We start from the raw sequence: 21,090 nt of genomic DNA, 5'->3' as shown, positions 1-21,090 counted from the left end.
TGTGATGGTAATTACAGACAGACTGTTAGGAAACAAAGACATTTAAGTTAGGACAAATGAATGAATAACTTCTTTATTAAAGAACCTGAGAAAGAAACTCTATCTTTTACAGCAATACACCCTTGTTGGTAGTTCAATTTCAAAATGTTATTTTAAAACTTGCTGGAGCTTTAGTTTTTAGCCCAGAAATGGAATGTCTCACAGTAAGGTATCTATATTCAAAGCTTTTTACACATATTCCAACAGTTGTTCAACTGCATGTTCAGCTATTTTACAACCCCAAATTGCAATAAAACTCACCAATAACAGTTATTTTGTAACTCTGACAACAGGTTTGAGCAATAACAACATATTGAGCTTACACGTTTATTATTACAACATTCAATAACAATGATACACTTTAACATGTTTGGAAACTAATTCCGCATTTGTGTGAAGAAACCCTTCGTTATGGAAAAATATAACGATTTATTACAGTTTGTAGGCGTTAGTAAGGTAAATTTACAATACTTATGGTCCTTTAAAGGTTTAATTCAAAGAATGTTTACATGGTTTTAAAGAAAATTATAAAAAACTTGAATCCTAAAACATAAATATCTTGGTAAATTTTATTCGTTTTTACAAATATTCTAGATAAATATAAGTTACAGAAAGTTATGACCGATATCCTGGATTGATATAAGTGATTGTTATTGGGAAAACAGCATCTCTGTTTGGCTCAAAATCAATTGATTAAGACTTAAAACTATTCCATTTCGGTGGGATATTTTATTTCTTTGACTCGCTTGATTTAATGGCACTTTTCTCAATCTGACAAGAAATTTAACGAATAGCATATTGAATTATAGGTTGATTATCCATTTAAAGACCACAGCCATTTTAGTATTTACAGAATATCTTAGTGAACCCATTAATTGCACCCGGTTTTAACACTAATTTATTTTATCTGCAACAAAAATTAATTCACAACTTTAAAAAACATTAGTTAAGCTTACGTCCCAAAGAAAAATTACCTACAACATCCTCAAACACTACGGATGTAACTTCATTTCACCGTCACTACAATAAATATCATATAACAGACGATTGCAAACGTGCAATTGAAAAGTTTCAACTATCAAGAAAGGCCTGAAGTGTATATACATTGATAATATGTTATAACAACATCAATCCGTGAAATTGTACAAAAGCTAAAGATTCTTAACGTTATAAAATCAACCAGTATATTATAGTATTACACGTATTACTCAGAGTAAGAAGAAAGTCATAGAGGTAGTGTGATTGGAAATAAAGTCAAGGCCTATCTTAAACTACCAACATAATCATTTGGCATTAGCTGGTTTGTGACTATAAAAGACATTACTGACAAGAAGTACAGTATTATTTGGATTCAATGTGATATTTTAATGATCTTGGTTAATGTTTTACTTATGTTGGCATTTTGAGTAAAACTGCAATTTTCACAAAATTCATAAATCAAACTCCCTTTGTAAAAAAAAAAAATACTTAAAAGCTAAAAATATTTAAAATTGTTGAATAAGATTTTTATGCGGAAAAATAATTCTTAACTATACATAAAGGGTCCTCTACAATGATAACTAAGAGCCCCAAAACAGAACCTTCATTTCTTTTAAACGTGTTGCGATGGAAAAATATTGCAGAAACTACTCAGTATTTTGGCGATAAAGTTCAGATTGAGCATTTAAATTAAATAAAAGAACTACCCTACAACAGTTGGATCCCTTATCGTAAGTATGAAAAATGACAAAAGACGCTGATAGATATGTCATGAGTTATGTTTATTAGGAACAAGAGAATTTAAATAAGTTTGGCTGGTACAGAATGAATAGCTCGACATAAGTAAATTAAACTAGTAACTTAGTTCTAAGCACAGTATAAGAAAATATATAATTTTACATTAATACTAAACTAATAAAAAACTTAGTGATGCAAACATGAAAAAATATTGTTTTGACTACTACCTACATTAAAATACCATAAGAAATTTAATACACTAAAATTATAATAAAATGTTAAATAAAATAATCAGACTCTGTGAATAAATCTATACACAATAGTAAAACCGTGAGTTTTCTCAAGATAAAATGTATAACTCTTAATTCCTACTATAAAATGTAAAACTACTAACTACAAACATGTTGATAAACTTAATTTGTATTAAAATTACAACATAAAGCGCACACAATAGTCATAACAATAGCATTGTATAATAACTTTCAAAAAATTTTCATTGATCGATCGAGATATATAATAGAGGATCTCGATAAGTTTATCATTAGGGCAGTATGTATATTAACATCACCAATTTACTTTGTGCATTAAATTATTAAAATTAAAATATAATTCAAAATGCTATGTAGTGTGTTTAGGGTCAGTTAACGGATAATTAATTCTCGTTTACTCAAATTAGCCTTTTAAGACAAAATGTTTGGTTAAATTATTTATTAAAATTCACGCAATAGCAAAACTTAGAAATAAAAGCATGAATTACGTCCATTTAAAAGCTCAGTAACAAAGGATTTGGATTGTAAATGAAGCATAGTTGCTGATAATTGGAACTTTAAGCTAATTTAAAAATTAAATTAATAAAAATGCAAATTAAAGTACGAAAACATTGTAAGAAAATATATATTTCAACAAAATAATACTTGTAAACTTCCATATCTGTCTCTGTCAGCATAATGATAAGGGTAATCAAAGGCAACAAAATTAAAATCAGCATAAATAATTTCCAGACTTTTCAAACACACTGCACTTTGAAGGGGATGATTTCTTATGGTTTATCATCTTTGGCAAATTAAGTCCATGAGAATCTTCCCTAATATGAATATCACCTATAGTTATACTTTTTTTTGTGAGATTTTCGTCAGTCTTAAATAAGAACCTCAAACTAATTTAATCAAAACCCTAGATATATTAGGTCCAACAATACATATTTCTTAATCCTTTAGGCTCGGTTGGTAGTCTTTGGAAATAACAGTGAAGAAATTGTCAACATCAGCTGTCTCTACCACTTTTCGTACACATTGGCAGTCATCAAGTCTGTTTCTTCCCACCAGCTCTAAATTATTTTAGTTTAAAAATTGCGCACTTCACTAAGTATGACCACTAAGACATTTTGTTTGAAAAACACATTTTGGCCACTGTTTCCAAGACGCTATCTTTAGCCTGGAATCGTTTGCATGTTTTTTCAGCCTAGGCCCAAAAGGTGGCAGCATTATCAATTAGAAATCCATTGGATGATTGAACTGAGACCTCAGAAACCGAAGCAATGCAACTAGACTTGTTCCTTGCCATCTAAATAGCAGGGAAAACTAATGTTGAAAATCCTGCAAAGACAAGCACCCAACCCAACCGATTACCTAAAAATAGTCTTTCCGATCGCAAAGACGATCTTACTGGCCTTGTTACTAGAGATTCTTGTCAACAATAGGAATTGAGAAACGACGCATAGTGCCCTAAAGATGAACAAGTAATGATTGCTGATAACAGATTATTGCTGACGTTTCTGTGCTGATGTGAGGAATGGGGTGATGATATCCAACGGCAGCGGGAAGATGATTGTAGAGTTCTTCTCGGCCGATATGGTGTTGAGGGTTTGCAAGTAGCGTAACTGTAACAGATGATTTCAGGATGAAATTAATTAATTATATCAATTGTTAGTCATCAATTAGTTGTCAGGATTAAAAGTGTTTTTTTTTCAGTTAATTTTGCAAAAACAAAATAACCTACTATAGTTGAAGGTGAAATTTAAGTCTGCGACAACTACTCTTCAAACTAATTTCCTTAAGGAGGTAAATCCTGTAAGACCAGCACTAAAGATGGGCCACCCCAGCAAGTAAATCCTAATTTGTTTGTTTTTAATTCAAAGAACAAAATACTGAATTATTTTTGATTTAAAAAAAATGTTTGTTGCCATTCTTGTTTTTCATATCGGACCCAGGCTGCTGGTATTATTTTAGGTAAAATTTTAAAGTCTTTAAAGTGATATTGAAAAAGTGCAACTAAACCACACACACTATCTGAATTCTAATAGTAACAAAAGAATTCTACGGCTAAACAATGCAAAAGATAATATAAAGAATCTGAAGTTAAAAGATTTGAGGAATGTCAATCAGTGTATGTATTTTTGTTCTCTACTTTTATTAATGAGAATAAAAATAAACAAATCTTTAAAACATGGTCTTGTTGGCATCTTATATATCTTTCTTGTCTATGGCCTGAATAGTGATCAAAGAAAAAAAGCTCTTCAATTTAATGACCATTTACATGCCAAATAGACTGTGAATTGGTGATGAGTTCCGCTAAGGAGGCCTCATGGCAGAAATGCTCACTACTTAAGCTTCCTCGATGGCAATGCTATTACAATAAAGATTTCGTTTACACCATTGTATTTTTTAAATTGTATAATAATTTCCAACACCGTAAACTAACTGCTGTATCTATCCTCTAATTTCTACAGCCATATAAATTTTACAAGCATCTATTAAAGCAAAGCATCTAATGGTAGCGCATCCGTGTGATCAATTTTCCAGATTCATGCTTGTGCCATTTCCTAACAACCTGGAAGAATTTTTGAAAGACACTTGACACGAGAAGTAAAGCCTAGGCTACATCTGACCAAACGCCCACACTACGATTTCTACGTCTGGAATTGCCTGTGGACATTAGAAAATCTAAATTGATCATTCTACATGAAAGTGAACTGTGAAGGGTTCAGTGTATCTGAAAGTGCCGATAAGATCTTAAAAAATGCTTTGTTTAAATAACAGATTAACTGACTTAACTACATTAGAGTCGCGATACCCTAAATGAAATGGTATTTTTAGCTACCATTTTCACTCTGCTAGATCATAAGCTTTACAATGACACCTAAATCTTAAAAAAGTGATGAACAAGCAGTTCAGCAGTTGAGCTATTTACCCTACATCTTATAGAGACTTTATTGTGTTTTTTTTTGCATGTTTTATCATGACTTGACTGCTATACAGTGATTATATTTGACTGCAACTCTCTGTAGTGTATTCCAACTTAGGTTGGGCGTTTGTGTATTGTTAGTTGTAATGTGTTGATTAAGTTTTTCACCTGAGGACGGGATTAGATTCCATATCCCGAAACGTTGTGTATTGTTTTTTTACCATTGTGATGGAAAATGTCTGCAATAAACCTTTGAACAATATCACAGTTAAGCGAGTATACAGTGGGATGGCGGACCTCTAAACAACCACTGCCACATATGTAACAATTATTACACAAAAATTCACTTGCAATTGTTTTAGCAATATATTTAGGCTTATTTCACAAAATAAGACAAAGATTACCTGTAAGGCAGCAGGGCTTTCAGAGATGACGTCAGAGGCCTCTTTGAGAGCTCGCGATGCTCTCATTTCTCCCTCGGCCGCAATGACCTTAGCCTTTGCCTCTCGAGCGGCCTCGGCCTCAGCGGCCATTGCTCTCTGGAGCTGGACAGGCAACCTCACGTCCTTACTGAACATGAGACATGCAAAAGTTACCTTTAGACATCAATATAGGCAATAGCAATGAATATACCTTTGGACTAGGACGACCAAATGTCCCAGAAAACTGGCATCGTCCTGGTTTTAGCGAATTTCCCAAATAGGGAATTAGCTATTACCGTAGGTCTCATAGTAAAAGATCTAGACCCAAGTCCGTTTTACTGTTGTGTTTTGTGTCCTTGGAGGCCAAAAACACCATCCACTTAAATTCACAATAACTCAAGTCTGTTAGCACAACCCAAGTAAAAATCATCCGATTTCAATTAAATTTGGTACAAATGTGCAAATTACGGCTGTATGAACAAGTGCGCAAAACAACATGGTCAGACACTGGGAACAGGTTCTATGGGGTAAGAATTGGGTCTCCTTTCTAACCCTCAAAAACATAACATTTTGGAACTTTTAAACAATCAAACTGGTTGGGTAGATGAGTGGTTATAGTGGTCGACTGACAATCAAAAGGTTGCCCGTTTGATCATGAGAAAGATTGGTAGCTTTTTAAGGTCAAAAACTGGATCCAGCTGTTCCTGATCATTGGGCTTTGAAAAAATTATTCTGGCTAATGAAACAGCTGGTCTTAATCAGTAACAAGAGATACACGGATCAGTACAGTTCTACACTCACCCTTCACTAATATTTGGTTTAAAATACGTACTTCTGTTGGGTCCCCATTTCAATTAGTAATGGTAATAATAATTAGAGCTAAGAAAAGCAAACAATTTAGTATGTTCATGTTGAAGAATTGTTGTATGCTTAATAGTTACAGATTACACACAACTATATCTGACAGAGACAGAGGTAACCTAAGCCCACATCCAATATTTTCTCCCAACTCACATTTCCACACGCTCCACCTTCACTCCCCAAGGGTCCGTAGCCTCGTCCAGGCTGGACTGCATCGTGTGCGAGATGTTTTCTCTCTCTGAGAGAATCTCAGACAAGTTACGAGTCCCGAGCACATTCCTCAATGTGGTCGCAGCTAGCAGACGAGTAGAGTGGCTGCAATGCAAATAATTACAACTTACAGTTTAATTGGTGTTTATGTTTGTTTCATATACCGTATTGCTGAAAACTTTGTATAGAACTTATAAACCATTTAGTAAATTTAAAGCTTAACATAATTGTTGTCAAGAAAATAGTTGAAATCTCAATTTCTATACTAAAATTAAGGGTTGACAAGAAAAAGTTTTCAAATTTTTTTTCACTCAAAAGCAATAGTTTTTGGTTTATAAAAAATCCCATGGCTAAATAGTTGCAAAATATTTTTGAACAAACTACCAAGCAGACACACAGAAAACTTACTTGTATCTGCTGCTTTTGTTGACAAGTTTCACAATTTTTTTACCTAGGCCTAGTTAGTGTATTTCTGTTTAATTTCCTAACAAGGTAAATTAGTGAAAAATTTACACTGCAAACTAGGAAACATGTTTAGAAACTTTCTATTATGAGTTTGCTCGACATATCATATAATTTTTTAGAATGATCATCTAACAGATTACATATTAAGCTTCTATCACAAAAATATACAACACTTAAAAACTAAAACCTATACTAAATCTAAGTCAAAATGACATGTACAAATTTCTACTTCTTAATGAACTGGTGACTTTGGATGTGTCATGCTTTCACACTTTTTCAAGCTTGATAAAAGAAATTGTACAAGCTTAACCCTCCCAGTGTTACTTGACGAAAATTCGGCAAGCACCACACTTTGTATAGTGTTACTTGCCGATTTTTCGACAAGCAGACATCGTTTACGGCGAAGGCTCTATAACTGACTGAATCGGATTGAACTGGATCGAGTTAGGTATCGTTCTTTCCGTAATATTCTAAGCTTTCTAAAGAGGTCTGTCTCTAAGCGCTATTCATTTTAGTTCCGAAAATATTGTAGCAGACAGCTGACGTGCGTGTATTTGTAAACAGCTAGGTTCCCCCGGACCGATGACTGATGTGTTTTATTATGTTTATCATTGTTTTAGTGTTAAAAATCAAAAGTAGTGATATACGTGGTGCATTATAAGAAGATTTAAGTGGTTTTGAAGTGCTGGTTGATGATCCTGAAGAAGTAGGTAGTGATATTGATGTAAATTATCAGCCAGATTCCTAGCTATGGTTAGGCTATGCATTCTTAGCTAAACGCTATGTACTGAAATCAGTTTTTTGCCCATAACTTATTTATTTGCAAATCTACTTCCTTATATTATTATATATTTGTAATCCTCATAAAATTTAGAACAAAGTGGCTATTTTCAAATATTTATAGGCCTATAATTTATACAATTTCATTGAGCGCGAACTTATTTTTTTTTTGAAAATTTTCGAAATTATATTTTTTTTACCTAAAATTTTTTTTTTTGAAAAAATGTTCCTTATGTTTTATATATAATATTGAAGCCCATGATTTTCCAAACAAAATGGTATATAGAACATTAGAATTAACATTGTTTTAAGCTTCTCAGATCCGTTTTAATAAAACCTTGCAAATGCGCCAAAAATAGGTGGACATTAAGGCCTAAACTATGGACACTTGGAGGGTTAAAAGAAGCCACACTTAGAAATAAAACCAATGAAAGCGTGTGATGATAAAATCTGTACAGTTAGTGATGTGGGCCGGGTAAATACCCAGTGGGTAGGTAAATATAAATTGGGTATTTACCTGGGTATTTACCCCAGGCCCGGGTAAATACCCAAAAACTGGGTATTTATCATTTGTATTAAAGTTAGAGAAGATTGAGATGTTTTTTGCAATTATTACCTTGTAAAGATAGCAAAATGATAATAAAATGTGTTAAACAAAATTTAATATGGTCACTACTAGCATTTTACTTCTCGGTATGATCACCATAAATACCCAGGTCTGTGCATAAAGCATAATCGGCATAAATACCCTTGTCGCATGTTTGCACTGGTCCTGACTACTTATGATTTTTTAATTTCTATGATAGATAGATGAATTTATTTTATTAAAAGTGAAGAAAAATAATTTGTAAAATAATAATTATTATTTAGAAAGACAGGAAAATTTAACCTAGTAGTGGCCTATGTGTAAACAACTTAAGAAAATAATTAAAATTCAAACTGCAGGATGGCAGGATTTAATAATATTTTTGTTCTAGATCTTTTGTTGGTATCAAAATAAAAATAAAACTAATTTCATAAACTTGTGATACAACAAATTTGAATCTATAGCACAATAAATCTTTCAAAAATATATCAAAGTTAGACCAAAAAACAGGAGATAAATTTTTTAGTAGGTTTATCCAAATATATTATTGTTCCCAACTAAGCGGTAACACAGAAAAGTTTAATGTAGACTCCTTCTTATCCAGACACCTTTTAACTGGACAATTTTTACCAGCCCATTGGTTTAACCTGACTAGATTGGCAAGAAGTGAGCGGTACTGAAACGACTGTTCTCGTGGGAAAGATTTGAGACCAGTGATCACGTATCTAAATACAATGCTCTCCTAAATTAAAGTCGAATATGACAGTATCGGTACACGGTTTCCGTTTTAACAAGTTTTTGGGGACGTCGGTTTAACCAGAAAAACCGTTATCTGGACTAGCCTCGGTCCCGAGGAGTCCGGATAAGAGGGAGTCTACTGTACTTTCAGTATTCTGCCATTCTGCCTATATCAATCAGGCCTTGGGTCTGTCTAGCCTTCCAAGCCATTTTACAAAATACAAATTTTGTTAACTATCATAATTTAATAACAGTAGATGTAGGTTTAGGTTCACTATTTTTTGATGAGGTGTTGTCTTGATTTCATAAAAAAAGTGCTAAATCTATAAATAAAAGGTACTAGCAAAGCTTCAAGTTACTGTAAAAGGTGTTATAGACTATCCTAATTTATCATGTAATGATAACAATAACATATTTAGGGGTGGATAAAATGAATTTCAATTGATTTCATAAATACCCAAAATACCCGGGTATTTATGGATTTTGGGTATTTACCCGGGTAAATACCCAGGGTATTTACCCTGAGTTTTAAATACCTGGGTATTTTACATCACTATGTACAGTACATGTTTTTAGAAATCAAACAAAATTAGGTACAGAATCATTAATATCAACATATTGCTCTGTATTTTTGAGAATTGTACTATTATATGCTTCTCTGTGAAATAATATTAGTACACAAATTTGTAAAACACGAAACACATCTTTGTGTTTACATGCAGATTGTAACTCCAAGTTACTACGGCAACCAGGGCTAATCAGCTGGTGAATAGAGCACCATTAGCTGATGAATACAAAGTAGATTACATCATGTTGCAATAGAAATTACAGAGAAAATTACATTATTTTTGTGAGTCTAAGATGAATACACATACATAAATTGGTTGTATTACGAGATATGAGCGAAATTGTCTATTTTTTGACAATAGAAACACAAATTTTAATCCTGTGATACTTATTACCTTTTACTATATATTGGCCTACATGATTCATAAACATGTTCAAATTGTAGTATGATAATGAGCTTAATTGAATTTAGACACGGACAGAGTTTACTGATCTACGTTATGGATTTTGGTAAAATATGCAAAAAATTTGCTACAGCTGGTAACTAAATAGATGGAATGTCTACTTTAGTACAGTTTGGCTAAAGTTTCTGTGCACGTGACCAAATCCGGCCGGGTATGGGCAAGGGGGTTGGTGGGGGTACTTTTGTGAAAGCATTTGTGTCTTGCTACCCTCAGCACTGTCAATAACCAGTACCCGTGTGATTTAGTTCGGCTAGTAGTGACCCGTCCACGTGCACAGAAGTTTTGGCGGGACTGTATCTAAAAGGGTACAACAAAAATCATACTGATAGCAAGACATTTTGTCATTAGCTAAATTTCAACTTTTATTCTAAATATTACTTTAACTTTATTATAAGAATAACATATGACTATCCAAATAGTCAAAGCTACAACTGTTATGTAAAACCTCACAGCTTTTCCTCCAGCTTAATATCTTTGAAAATTATTTAATAATAAAAAAACAGTTACCCGGAACTAACAATGCAAAACTACATAAATAAAAAATAATATACCTGTAGTCGCTGATGTTATTTATAGCGTTCAACGGATTGTCAATTCTGTAGTAAACAACAGCGTCAACAGCGACCGTGACAGAATCTTTTGTCAGCACCTAGCAAACACAACGTTCCAACATACAGCATGCAACATGTGCAACATCCAACGTATATACAAACTTGTGCTAAGGACAACATCAACTGAGTATGGATGCTCCGTCATAATGGCGTTGCTCACAATCAAGACTAAAAAGAAAATATTTGAAAAAACACATAGAATATGTAGGAAAAATAATTGCAACTTACATTTTTTTTTTGATCCGTCTACAGGAATGCTAGTTCCTACGTTTTTTTTTAAGGTAGGCTAATGTGATCTGAATGTTGGTCATGTTATTGGACAAAAAATTGGTGATAATAAGTTTTGCGTTGCTTATAGAGTTATTTTCTAGAGCTGATTTATAAAACACAAGTTTAAGGATATAAGGGTTTCAAATTCTGATTTCAGAATTGGTGACGATAATTTTAGATTCTAAAACATGTTTTAAGAACTAGTGATAGGAAAATTACCTAAATAAACCTACAGACAACTTTTGATGATTGGCTTTCTTCGATGGGTTCTAACGATGGCACACTTTCTTTAGTGATTAATTATTTTTTATTAGGTAGGCCAAAGTAAAATTACTCTAGATAAAAACGTAACAAATTTAAATGTTCCAAGGGTTTTCGTTTAGAAAGATGATCTTAAGGGAAGAAAAATGTCAATCTTGCACTAATATGATTGTAAATATACAGGGTGTCCCGGAACTCTCTACCAATATTTTATGGCATTGCTCCTAGGTAAGAAACATACCTAAATATCATATTTAAATTGTCCGGAAGTCCTTAGTTACTCACACAGCCACCATTTTGTTTTTTTCAGTTATTAATTTTTTTCTAAAGAATGGTTTAACTTACGAAATGGAAACTTTGCACAAACATTAATGACAACTAGACAAAGCTACAAAATAATTATGACGATTTTTCAAATTCACAAAACAAAATGGCGGCCATTTAAAATTTTTATAAAATCAATGGTTTTTGAGTTAATTAAGAGACAAAATTTTAAATGGCCGCCAGTTTGTTTTATGAATTTGAAAAATCGTCATAATTTTTTTGTAGCTTTCTCTAGTTGTCATTAATATTTGTGCAAATTTTCCATTTCGTATGTTAAACCATTCTTTAGAAAAAAAAATAATAACTGAAAAAAACAAAATGGTGGCTGTGTGAGTAACTAAGGACTTCCGGACAATTTAAATATGATATTTAGGTATGTTTCTTACTTAGGAGCAATGCCATAAAATATTGGTAGAGAGTTCCGGGACACCCTGTATAAAAAAAACCGATAACCAAACTGCACAGTAGGTTTACATTACAAATGATAAATAATTCAACAAAGCGTACACGATCTATTGATGTCAAATGACCAATATAATGATCAAACATACAAACATCTAGCTTTGTGCTGTACAAAAGGTATAATTTGGAACCTTCACCTATTGACCTATACATTATTGAAAGCTTTACCATTGAAACTTGTATGAGGTTGTTTAAGCACGTACTATCCTGTCATTTTAGAATTGTATAATTATGTAATATCTTTTAAGAACACTGGCATTAAATAGTTAAACGGCCATAGTTTGGATGTTTTATTTACAAAATGTCTAAATTCCTAAAATTAAAAATCATTGAAGGTATTGTTTCCAAACTGGGTCAGCTGTATGTAATCTAAGATTTATGGACAATTAAATTTTTGATGCATTACTTTATTTTCTTTTTATGCTTAAAACTTTTCTTAAAATATAGGCCTACTTCAACTTGGACTACCAAAAAATATACTCCAACCAAAGGGCTTTAAGTAATGTTAGTGGGGTAATTTTGTTAAATGTTTTTTTTGCTTTTTATAAAAAGTTAATTTTGCGAAAAGTTGAACAATGAAGAGGAACAAACAACCACTTTTAACGGGGAAGTTTTCATAAGATATCTTCCATTGATTAGTCGCTAACCAGCTGTTTAATATGAGAAACAGATGTTTTACAAATTTAATAAGCAATGATCATTTTTGTTCATCAAATGCAATGTTAAGTTTTCCATAAAAGTTTTAAGTAATTGCCCTTTTTGAATTCCAATATTTGATGAACATTTGAATTGTGAAATGCTTTAAATTCATTCTGCAACTACGTCACAGAAAAATTATTTGTATTACTCAATGGATGGAAACACTACCTATAACTCATACTCTATCTCAAATTACAATCAATACTAACATAACCCATTCTACAAAATCTGCAACTAGAATTCCTAACACAATTTCACCAACAATCGAATACTTTTACTTGACTCTACAGGGATAATTAACTTCACGATTCCCATCAGACTACATCCAAGTGCTCGACAACATTACAAAACAATCCAATAATAAATAAACCACAAGAAGCAGGAGAGAACGGTGAAAAGACAGTGACTCGATCGTACAGGCTGTGAACAATGAATACCTGTAATTCTCAACATTATTGGTGGCCATGGTAGGACTGTTGACTCTATAGAACACCACAGCGTCGACGTGAACCGTCACCGAGTCACGGGATAGTACCTAGAAGCGAGGGTTACGAGAAGTTTGGTCAAATTTATTCATCCCAAAATAATGTCTGATTTTCTTTTACTCTAAGGTCTCCAGAAAAGAATATTGCCAACCATCTTTTGACAATGTATATGTTTTTCCCTTTGCTTTAAGTTTAATTTGGTGGTTTATCTTACTTGGGAGATTATTGTTAAAATTGTCAATCACGATGAGTAAAAAGTTTTCACAACGTTTTGTGAACTGGAATCTGATCCCATCCTCAACTAAAAAAGTACCTCAAACCATACATTAAACAAAAATGTAGTAGATTTGCCATCCTTATGGATCAGCTGAAGACTATTTTAGGGTTAGTTCCCCTAAGGGTTTGTGCTAGGACCTGATAGGGTTTGTGCCGCTACAGGCATGTTTTTATTTAAAATGTTTTTCTTGTTATTTTATTTATTTCAATGACATTTTATTTATTTAACCAAATAAACTAATTGAATTATAAACAATAGCTTGTCCTCTTTTCTTACCATAAAGTAATGCACATACCTCAAAACTAACTCTAAAATAAGATAATCAAAATTTGGTTGACAATAGCGCTCAGTGTTAACAACATGAACTAGACATAAAAAACAAAATTTTTTAATGGCATGAGAATTCTACTAGTGGTATGCTCAAACACTTGTGATATTTGTAATCTATGCTCAAACATAACAAGATTAGGTATCAGACTGGTATCTTGCTTGGACCACCATCTTGAACAGATGTTCCATTGTGTTTGCACCCTCAATTTGTACGTAGTTTTTCTTAGAAGATTGTTTATAGCCTATAGACAGTTCTCTGTGTAGTTTTAATTTAGTGATGTTATTGCTTTAGCTGAGTTTGTTTACTAATCTTAATATATTTAGGTACTTTCTTACCTAAATCTACTTACTAATTAGGAATAATTCAGATTCCAGATCCCGAAACTTTGAAAAAACCTTTTTTCACCAATTGTGATAGAAATTACCACAACAATAAGTTATATAAATGGCTTCTTGAGAGGCGTTTTCAGTGCCAATTATTATCGAGACAATGAACTATTACTTTTTCCTTACTTCAAAAATGATAACAGTATAAGCATAAATATATCAATTGCCAATTATTAACGAGACAATGAACTTTTACTTTTTCCTTACTTCAAAAATGATAACAGTGTAAGCATAAATATATCAAATACTCTAGGAAAATGTTTTTCATTTGATCCAAAAATGCATTTATATCCCAGAAACCAAATGAAGTTTTATTGCAAATTTCAGTTTGAACTACATTAGGAATTTTGACCCATTCACCAAAACCCTTCAAATTCATGTTTTTACAAAATTTTAAAAACCCCAATCATTAATCACAATAGGCCTACTCAGTCTAAGGAATGACATAATTAAACGAGACGATAATGAGTATTTTTCTTCTACAAAAAAACGTCAAGCAATAAAAAGTTTCAGGCCACCATGGTACACTTTTCATTTCTAAATTCCAAAATAGATGTAAAACACTTAAACAATTTATTGAAGAAAACTTACTTCCTGTGGGGGAACATCGAAGGACACTGTTCTCAGGTCAACTTTACAGTAATTGTCGATGCACGGGAGGATGAAGAATATCCCAGGACCTCTAGCGCCTCCTCGTCTGAGACGTCCTAGACGGAATATCACGGCTCTCTCGTACTCTTGGACAACCTAAAACAGAGTCATTGTGAATGGAAATCCCACAGGACACTAGATGTATTGCAATGCCAACCTCAGTGAATCAGTGATTGTGGTAAGTCGGTGACTCAATCGATCGCAACAGATTGTGGAACCAAGATAGATCTCTTGGGTTCACGCCCTAGTGCCATCACTTAAAAATATGTTTATCATTCTGATTTAATCTCCTGCATAAGCTCAACCTTTGCTTTGCTGGATATGTTTGACGCAAAGGCCTTTGAGATGTGTGGATGAGAGAATTTAAGATTAAAATACTGCGAATCCTTTTTTAAAATCCTGAGCTGCAAAAACCATGAGAGGCATATTGATACGTAGGCCAGGAAACATAACAGAAGTACAATTAAGGCATTATGAAAATGCAATTCAACCTTTGAATATTGATACAAGTAGACCTTCCATCATGGGGATGGGGTTTAAGTTGTTGACAGTGTTTTAATCAAAATCGTTTTAGTCGACGAACTAAACTACTAAAGATAGGTATAAAATAGAATTTAGGACATTTAATTAGCGCATTCTGTGACTGGCTCATAAAACTATGTTTTTTAAATAAAGAATGGGCAACAGCTGGTCCTTATAGATGGGATGTCTACTTCAGTATCCAATAGTCAATGATTCGACTTTGTTTACTGAAATTCAAAGAAATGCCATGACTTCATGCTTTAAAGTTTAAAGCATGAAGTCATGGCATTTCTTTGAATTTCAGTATTACGTCAAAGATATGTTGATTTTGATCAAACTCAATCATTCAAACACCCTGTAATAAGAAACATTTTAATAACTCAGACTACATATTTACCCTGAAAGAGATGAAGACGGAGATGGGGAAGGTAATGATGAGCAGAACGACACTGAAGACGATTGCCAACCACTCCACTAGGCTCGGCTCTTCTGCAGGCTCCGCTGTAAAATACCGAATTTGTCAACATTTTTTGTCCACACTAGTGAAAGTTTAATTAAATTATGACAAAATATTTTAAGGAAAGCAGTCCAAAGCCCCTTAAATTAAATGCTAGGGGTCGATCCTGTACCCTAAAATTTCAATTTGATATGCCGGGGGTCGATAACGTCCCTCTCGTACAGAAGTGACCAATAGGCTAGCAACACACCCACTTTGTAGTAGGGTATATTCGCACGGGTTCAAAGATAAGAGTATTTTTACTTCCAGGTTACTTTTGTCTAGAGTTTCTTTGGATCAATTTTTAACTTGTCAGAACGCAGAATTGTGAATTGAAGGAAAATTCTAAATTTTCAATCAGTAGCACGTTCTTGTTGGACTGCAAAAACATGGTGTCAATGTTGTTGGTTTGCAAACTGAAGTCATTACTTAAAAGTTATCAGCTTTGTTCATCCTGGGACTAAACCAGCTAAGCCTTGAATGTCGCTTGATATGTTGTATGGACCCCATTAGTGGAAGCTCGATTAACTTACACTTTAAAGTTCAAAACAATTTCTGATTTTTTTTTAGAAAAGGTTTTACGTTTAGGTTGCGAGATTCAAGATTTGATTTTGTGGCATTCGTTCTTGTTTCGAGATTCCATATTTATATTTTTGACCATCACTAATATACAGCGTATATTATCATTTATGAATTATAAATAATATAAAATGAAGATTTAACTTACAGCAATTTTTTTGTAATTTAACATCTACATTTAAAACATCTAAGCAGCACGCACCAAAATAAAACAAAAGCACGTGTACACATCCCCTCGATTATTAAACATTCAACACTGAATGTCAAACAAGAAAGGGAATGCGATAGGGAAGGTGAAACGTATTGTGAATGCAAAGGTAACGGTGTTAAGGTTTACTGTGCCGGGGGTGGTTAAATAATTCATCCCTTCGCCGCACTCAACTCTATGACACAATGTCGCTCAGCTCAGAAGGTGTTTGAGGTGTTTGTCGACTTTTATGTCATCGATCTGAGGGTTACACCAATGTAAACACTGCGGTAAAATTCCCTTGGTGAACATTATTCACACAGTACTAGTAGTTTTCCCTATGTAGATGAGATACCCCCGGTGCAGCAAGCCTGTAGACTAAACCAATTTCCATTAGCCTGATTGGGTTCGATTGGGTTTGCACAAAAATATTTCCTTAAACATTGCAGATTTATTTCCTTGAAAAAAAAAAAACATTAGGTACTTAGGTTTGCTGATACAGGGAAGGTAGCCAAATGTAATTAGTTTAGTGTGCAATATGTAAATAGAAAATTAAGAAAATTACATTCACAAAAAAGCAAACACACAGATTTGTTGTCTTAACTCTCCACACATTTATCGTGAGATCAAACATTCAATACTACAAAAACTGAGGGTTTTTAACCAAACCACACATTTGTAAAATCTAACTTTTCACTTATCATCACTTCAAATTAAAATTCGAAGTAACAAGTCTCTTCTGGACACATCAATCCATTCATGTATCATTGTTACACGTAACAATCCAGCAAAGAGCTAAACTGTGTAACTCAGAACCTGGGATCTGTCGATGTGTTTGGCTTGTTTTGGGTTTTGTTTACAAATTAGCCATGATAGCAGTGATAGAGTGGGTTTGTGTGCAGAGGCTGCCACCAAAAATGTATCAGCGTTATATTGTATGGTATTGCACGGCCTCAATAAAAAGTGTTACAGTCCCAAAAAGATAACTTTAAAGTGATTTGGAGTTCGGACGTAGGTAAACAAGTTAGGTACACTATTTATTTTTCATGATAGCAGTCGGCAGTTGTATACGGAACTGTAAAAATACGGCAATAATAAACAAAAATAAAATGTAAACTGGAATGTTTATAGATCAAATAATCTATAGGCCTACTTATTTATTTTCTTAATTTCACAACTTGCGTGTGATAAAACTGCGTTTCAATTGATAACACAAACTAACATCAGTTCAATTTACTCGTTTCAAATTTCCAACAAGGTGTTCCAAATTCCAACGTTTCAGTATAAAGAGTTAACTTACATGTTTCTATTTCATACTTGCTGGTTCCCGGAGCCGGTTCCAAAAGTATATAATTCGACGAGGGTCCTGTATCCATTTGTTTTTTTTTTCCAAAAACACCAACTTAACCTTGTCAATTAATTACAAACCAACCAAACAAACAGGCTTAAAACCAAACCTAACCTCTATACGAGCTAGACGCTCCCGAAGAGACGGTTCGGTAAGCCAATTGACACAAAGCAGAAAGCATTATTAGTGGAATAGATTACAGAGAATAGGACCGGAACCAGTTCTAGTCGGGTAGGGTGTGGGCAAGCGGTATCCAATAAGCTTTCAGAAAACTGTCCACTGTTGCCAAGTTGTGCCATGCATTCAGTCTTTGCCCGACAGCCGACCTGTGCGTTTCGAGCATATCCCCTTGTTTGGTCAAGAAATTGTCTTAAAGTGTGTTAATAATTCGAAACAGGCCAGTAACAAAGCTACAAAAGGCATCTCACTCCATTCTACACTCATATTTAGGTTAAAATACGCTCATAGGTGGCGTCCCCATCTCAAATGAATAATTAATATGGTAGATTGTTTAATCTTCATTTCCATGTGAATTTTGTTTCATGTATCAAACAATAAGCTGAGCAATATTTTAGAAGATTTTTAGAACTGCTATACAAATTGTTTGGTTATATAAATTTATTGTTAAATTAATTAATTTTATGTTTATATATTTTTCAAAAACTGCATCTGGTAGCTGTTTGAGCCATTTGAAAGAGGCAATAATAAACAAAAATAAAATTTAAACTGGAAATTTTTATAGATCAAATAATCTATACTTATTTATTTTCCTAATTTCACAATTTGCGTGTGTTAAAACTGCGTTTCAATTGATAACACAAACTACCATCAGTTCAATTTACTCGTTTCCAATTTCCAACAAGGCGTTCCAAATTTTATTTTATTTTATTTTCATGCTTCAATACAGTGTACACCATTTACATTGAAGCAGTTCAATACACTTATAATAATTTCTTCAGTGGGTTTCTTCTTGTCCATTCACTTCAATCTAACTTACACTTTCATATCATGCAATAACAACATAAAAAATAAAATTGTCAATAAATATAGCAACAATATGTAAATATTTAAAAAAGACTAACAATGATAAATTATATAAATACATAAATACTGAATAGTAAAATAAATACAACAGTGAATATAAATATATTATTGATTGTTAAATAATACTGTTTTTCATTTTAATTTGAAATTTTGCAAGTTGTCAGAGAAAATATCAATACTATTGCATTTTTCTATTGCCAAATTGTAGTCTTTCATTAATCGATAGAGGGGGAGGAGGCATGGACAGTGGTGCGGCTGTAGGGCAAAGAGAAGAGATGTTTGTTTCTACTATTGAAGCAGGGTACGCGATAAGACAGGCCAGGCTAGCAGCGTCGTCAACCTCTCCACGCGCCAGTTTGTACAGGAACACTTGACCTATGATCTTTCTCCTCAGGTCTAGACTCTGCAGCCCAAACAGTTGTAACAAATCATAATATGGAATTTCGTACGTATAAATATTGAAACATTTGTAAAATAGAAATTCCAACGTTTCAGTATAAAGAGTTAACTTACATGTTTCTATTTCATACTTGCTGGTTCCCGGAACCGGTTCCAAAAGTATATAATTCGACGAGGGTCCTGTATCCATTTTTTCAAGAACACCAACTTAACCTTGTCAATTGATTACAAACCAACCAAACAAACAGGCTTAAAACCAAACCTAACCTATAAACGAGCTAGACGCTCCCGAACAGACGGTTCGGTAAGCCAGTTGACACAAAGCAGAAAGCACACAACTGGCATACAACTGTTGAACTTTGAACTGTTTACTTGAGAGAGGATCTATTTTTAGAAAGGCGCGCCAAGCAGGGCGGACGGGACAGCTGATAAGAGATAATGTTATTTTTCTTCTCACTGTCTCTGACTGGCTGTATGTGACACTTGAAGATAAGAGACACTGATTCCCACTAACATGACCATATGGACGATAAGCGATATGATAACGAAAACGAACGTGAGCTGTCTCTACTTTTAGCTCTCCTAAAAATCTACCGAATAACGTCTCGACCTCGACATAGATTAAAGACCTACTGCTTGGTCTACTGTCTACTATAGTGTAGACCTGTCTACCCTTTCATCTATGATATCACTTTCCAGGGTAGTTAAAAAGTGATGAAAAATGTTGACACAAGAGTCATAAATGTTTTTCAACTGTGGCTTGTACTGAAGATTGCCATTTCCATATTTTCCTGAGTTTTGCCGGAACTCAGAACCTGAATTCAGAAGGTATATCGTTGAAACTTGAGCAAAACAAGGAAATGAGGGAAGTGATAAAAGAGTAACCTTGCCTTCGGCCCGCAGTCTGTGAATGTCACAAGCAAAGCACATTATAGACAAGAAAATAGCAACCAACGATATAAACAACAATTTTGTCGTACGAATATTACCTAGATAACCATAAAGGTAGCACAAGTTGGTTTTACTGTATGTGAGTTTGCTAAAAAAAGATATTGGTACAAAAAATGCGGGCGAATTTATAAAGGATCACATTTTAGGTATTCAAGGCACAAGAATGAGCAGTGCCACTAGCTTTATAGGATACTTCATATACGATCACAATAACTTATACCTTAATACTACTTTATACTTATGTTACTAACTTTAGAAAATATGACTTGATTATGAGGCTGATGATACTTTACTAATATGAGAAATTGCCATAAATTAGATGTATTTTATTCTATCGATTTAAATGGGGTGGGATTAGTGATGTGGGCCGGGTAAATACCCAGTGGGTAGGTAAATATAAATTGGGTATTTACCTGGGTATTTACCCGGGCCTGGGGTAAATACCCAAAAACTGGGTATTTATAATTTGTATTAAAGTTAGAGAAGATTGAGATGTTTTTTTGCAATTATTACCTTGTAAGGATAGCAAAATGATAATAAAATGTGTTAAACAAAATTTCATATGGTCACTACTAGCATTTTACTTCTTGGTATGATCGCCATAAATACCCAGGTCTGAGCATAAAGCATAATCGGCATAAATACCCTGGTCGCATGGTTGCACTGGTCCTGACTACTTATGATTTTTTAATTTCTGTGATAGATAGATGAATTTATTTTATTAAAAGTTAAGAAAAATAATTTGTAAAGTAATAATTATTATTTAGAAAGACAGG

General features: G+C 33.4%; 1 protein-coding gene across 5 annotated transcripts in view; it reads right to left on the bottom strand.

The window, feature by feature from the left end:
* Window positions 1-352: 352 nt before the first annotated feature.
* The window catches only part of LOC128991559 (band 7 protein AGAP004871-like), a 45,983-nt gene continuing 25,245 nt past the window's right edge, over window positions 353-21,090 (bottom strand). For 3 of the 5 annotated variants that reach the window (XM_054414553.1, XM_054414554.1, XM_054414549.1), the window contains 6 exons: window positions 15,708-15,811; window positions 14,729-14,884; window positions 10,583-10,680; window positions 6,375-6,536; window positions 5,343-5,508; window positions 353-3,634 (listed from right to left, as the gene is read on the bottom strand). In XM_054414553.1, the coding sequence (XP_054270528.1) occupies window positions 3,515-3,634; window positions 5,343-5,508; window positions 6,375-6,536; window positions 10,583-10,680; window positions 14,729-14,884; window positions 15,708-15,811 (806 nt within the window). In that variant the 3' untranslated portion in view covers window positions 353-3,514. Of the gene's footprint in view, window positions 3,635-5,342; window positions 5,509-6,374; window positions 6,537-10,582; window positions 10,681-13,095; window positions 13,194-14,728; window positions 14,885-15,707; window positions 15,812-17,872; window positions 17,987-21,090 lie in introns of those variants that run through there. The other 2 variants (XM_054414551.1, XM_054414550.1) reach the window with 2 other exon arrangements.

Source organism: Macrosteles quadrilineatus, unplaced genomic scaffold (genome assembly GCF_028750875.1).
Source record: "Macrosteles quadrilineatus isolate MER2022 unplaced genomic scaffold, UCM_ALF_1.0 Scaffold_4__1_contigs__length_99947679, whole genome shotgun sequence".
NCBI classification, from domain to species: domain Eukaryota; kingdom Metazoa; phylum Arthropoda; class Insecta; order Hemiptera; family Cicadellidae; genus Macrosteles; species Macrosteles quadrilineatus.
This window is presented reverse-complemented; position numbering and strand designations above follow the sequence as displayed.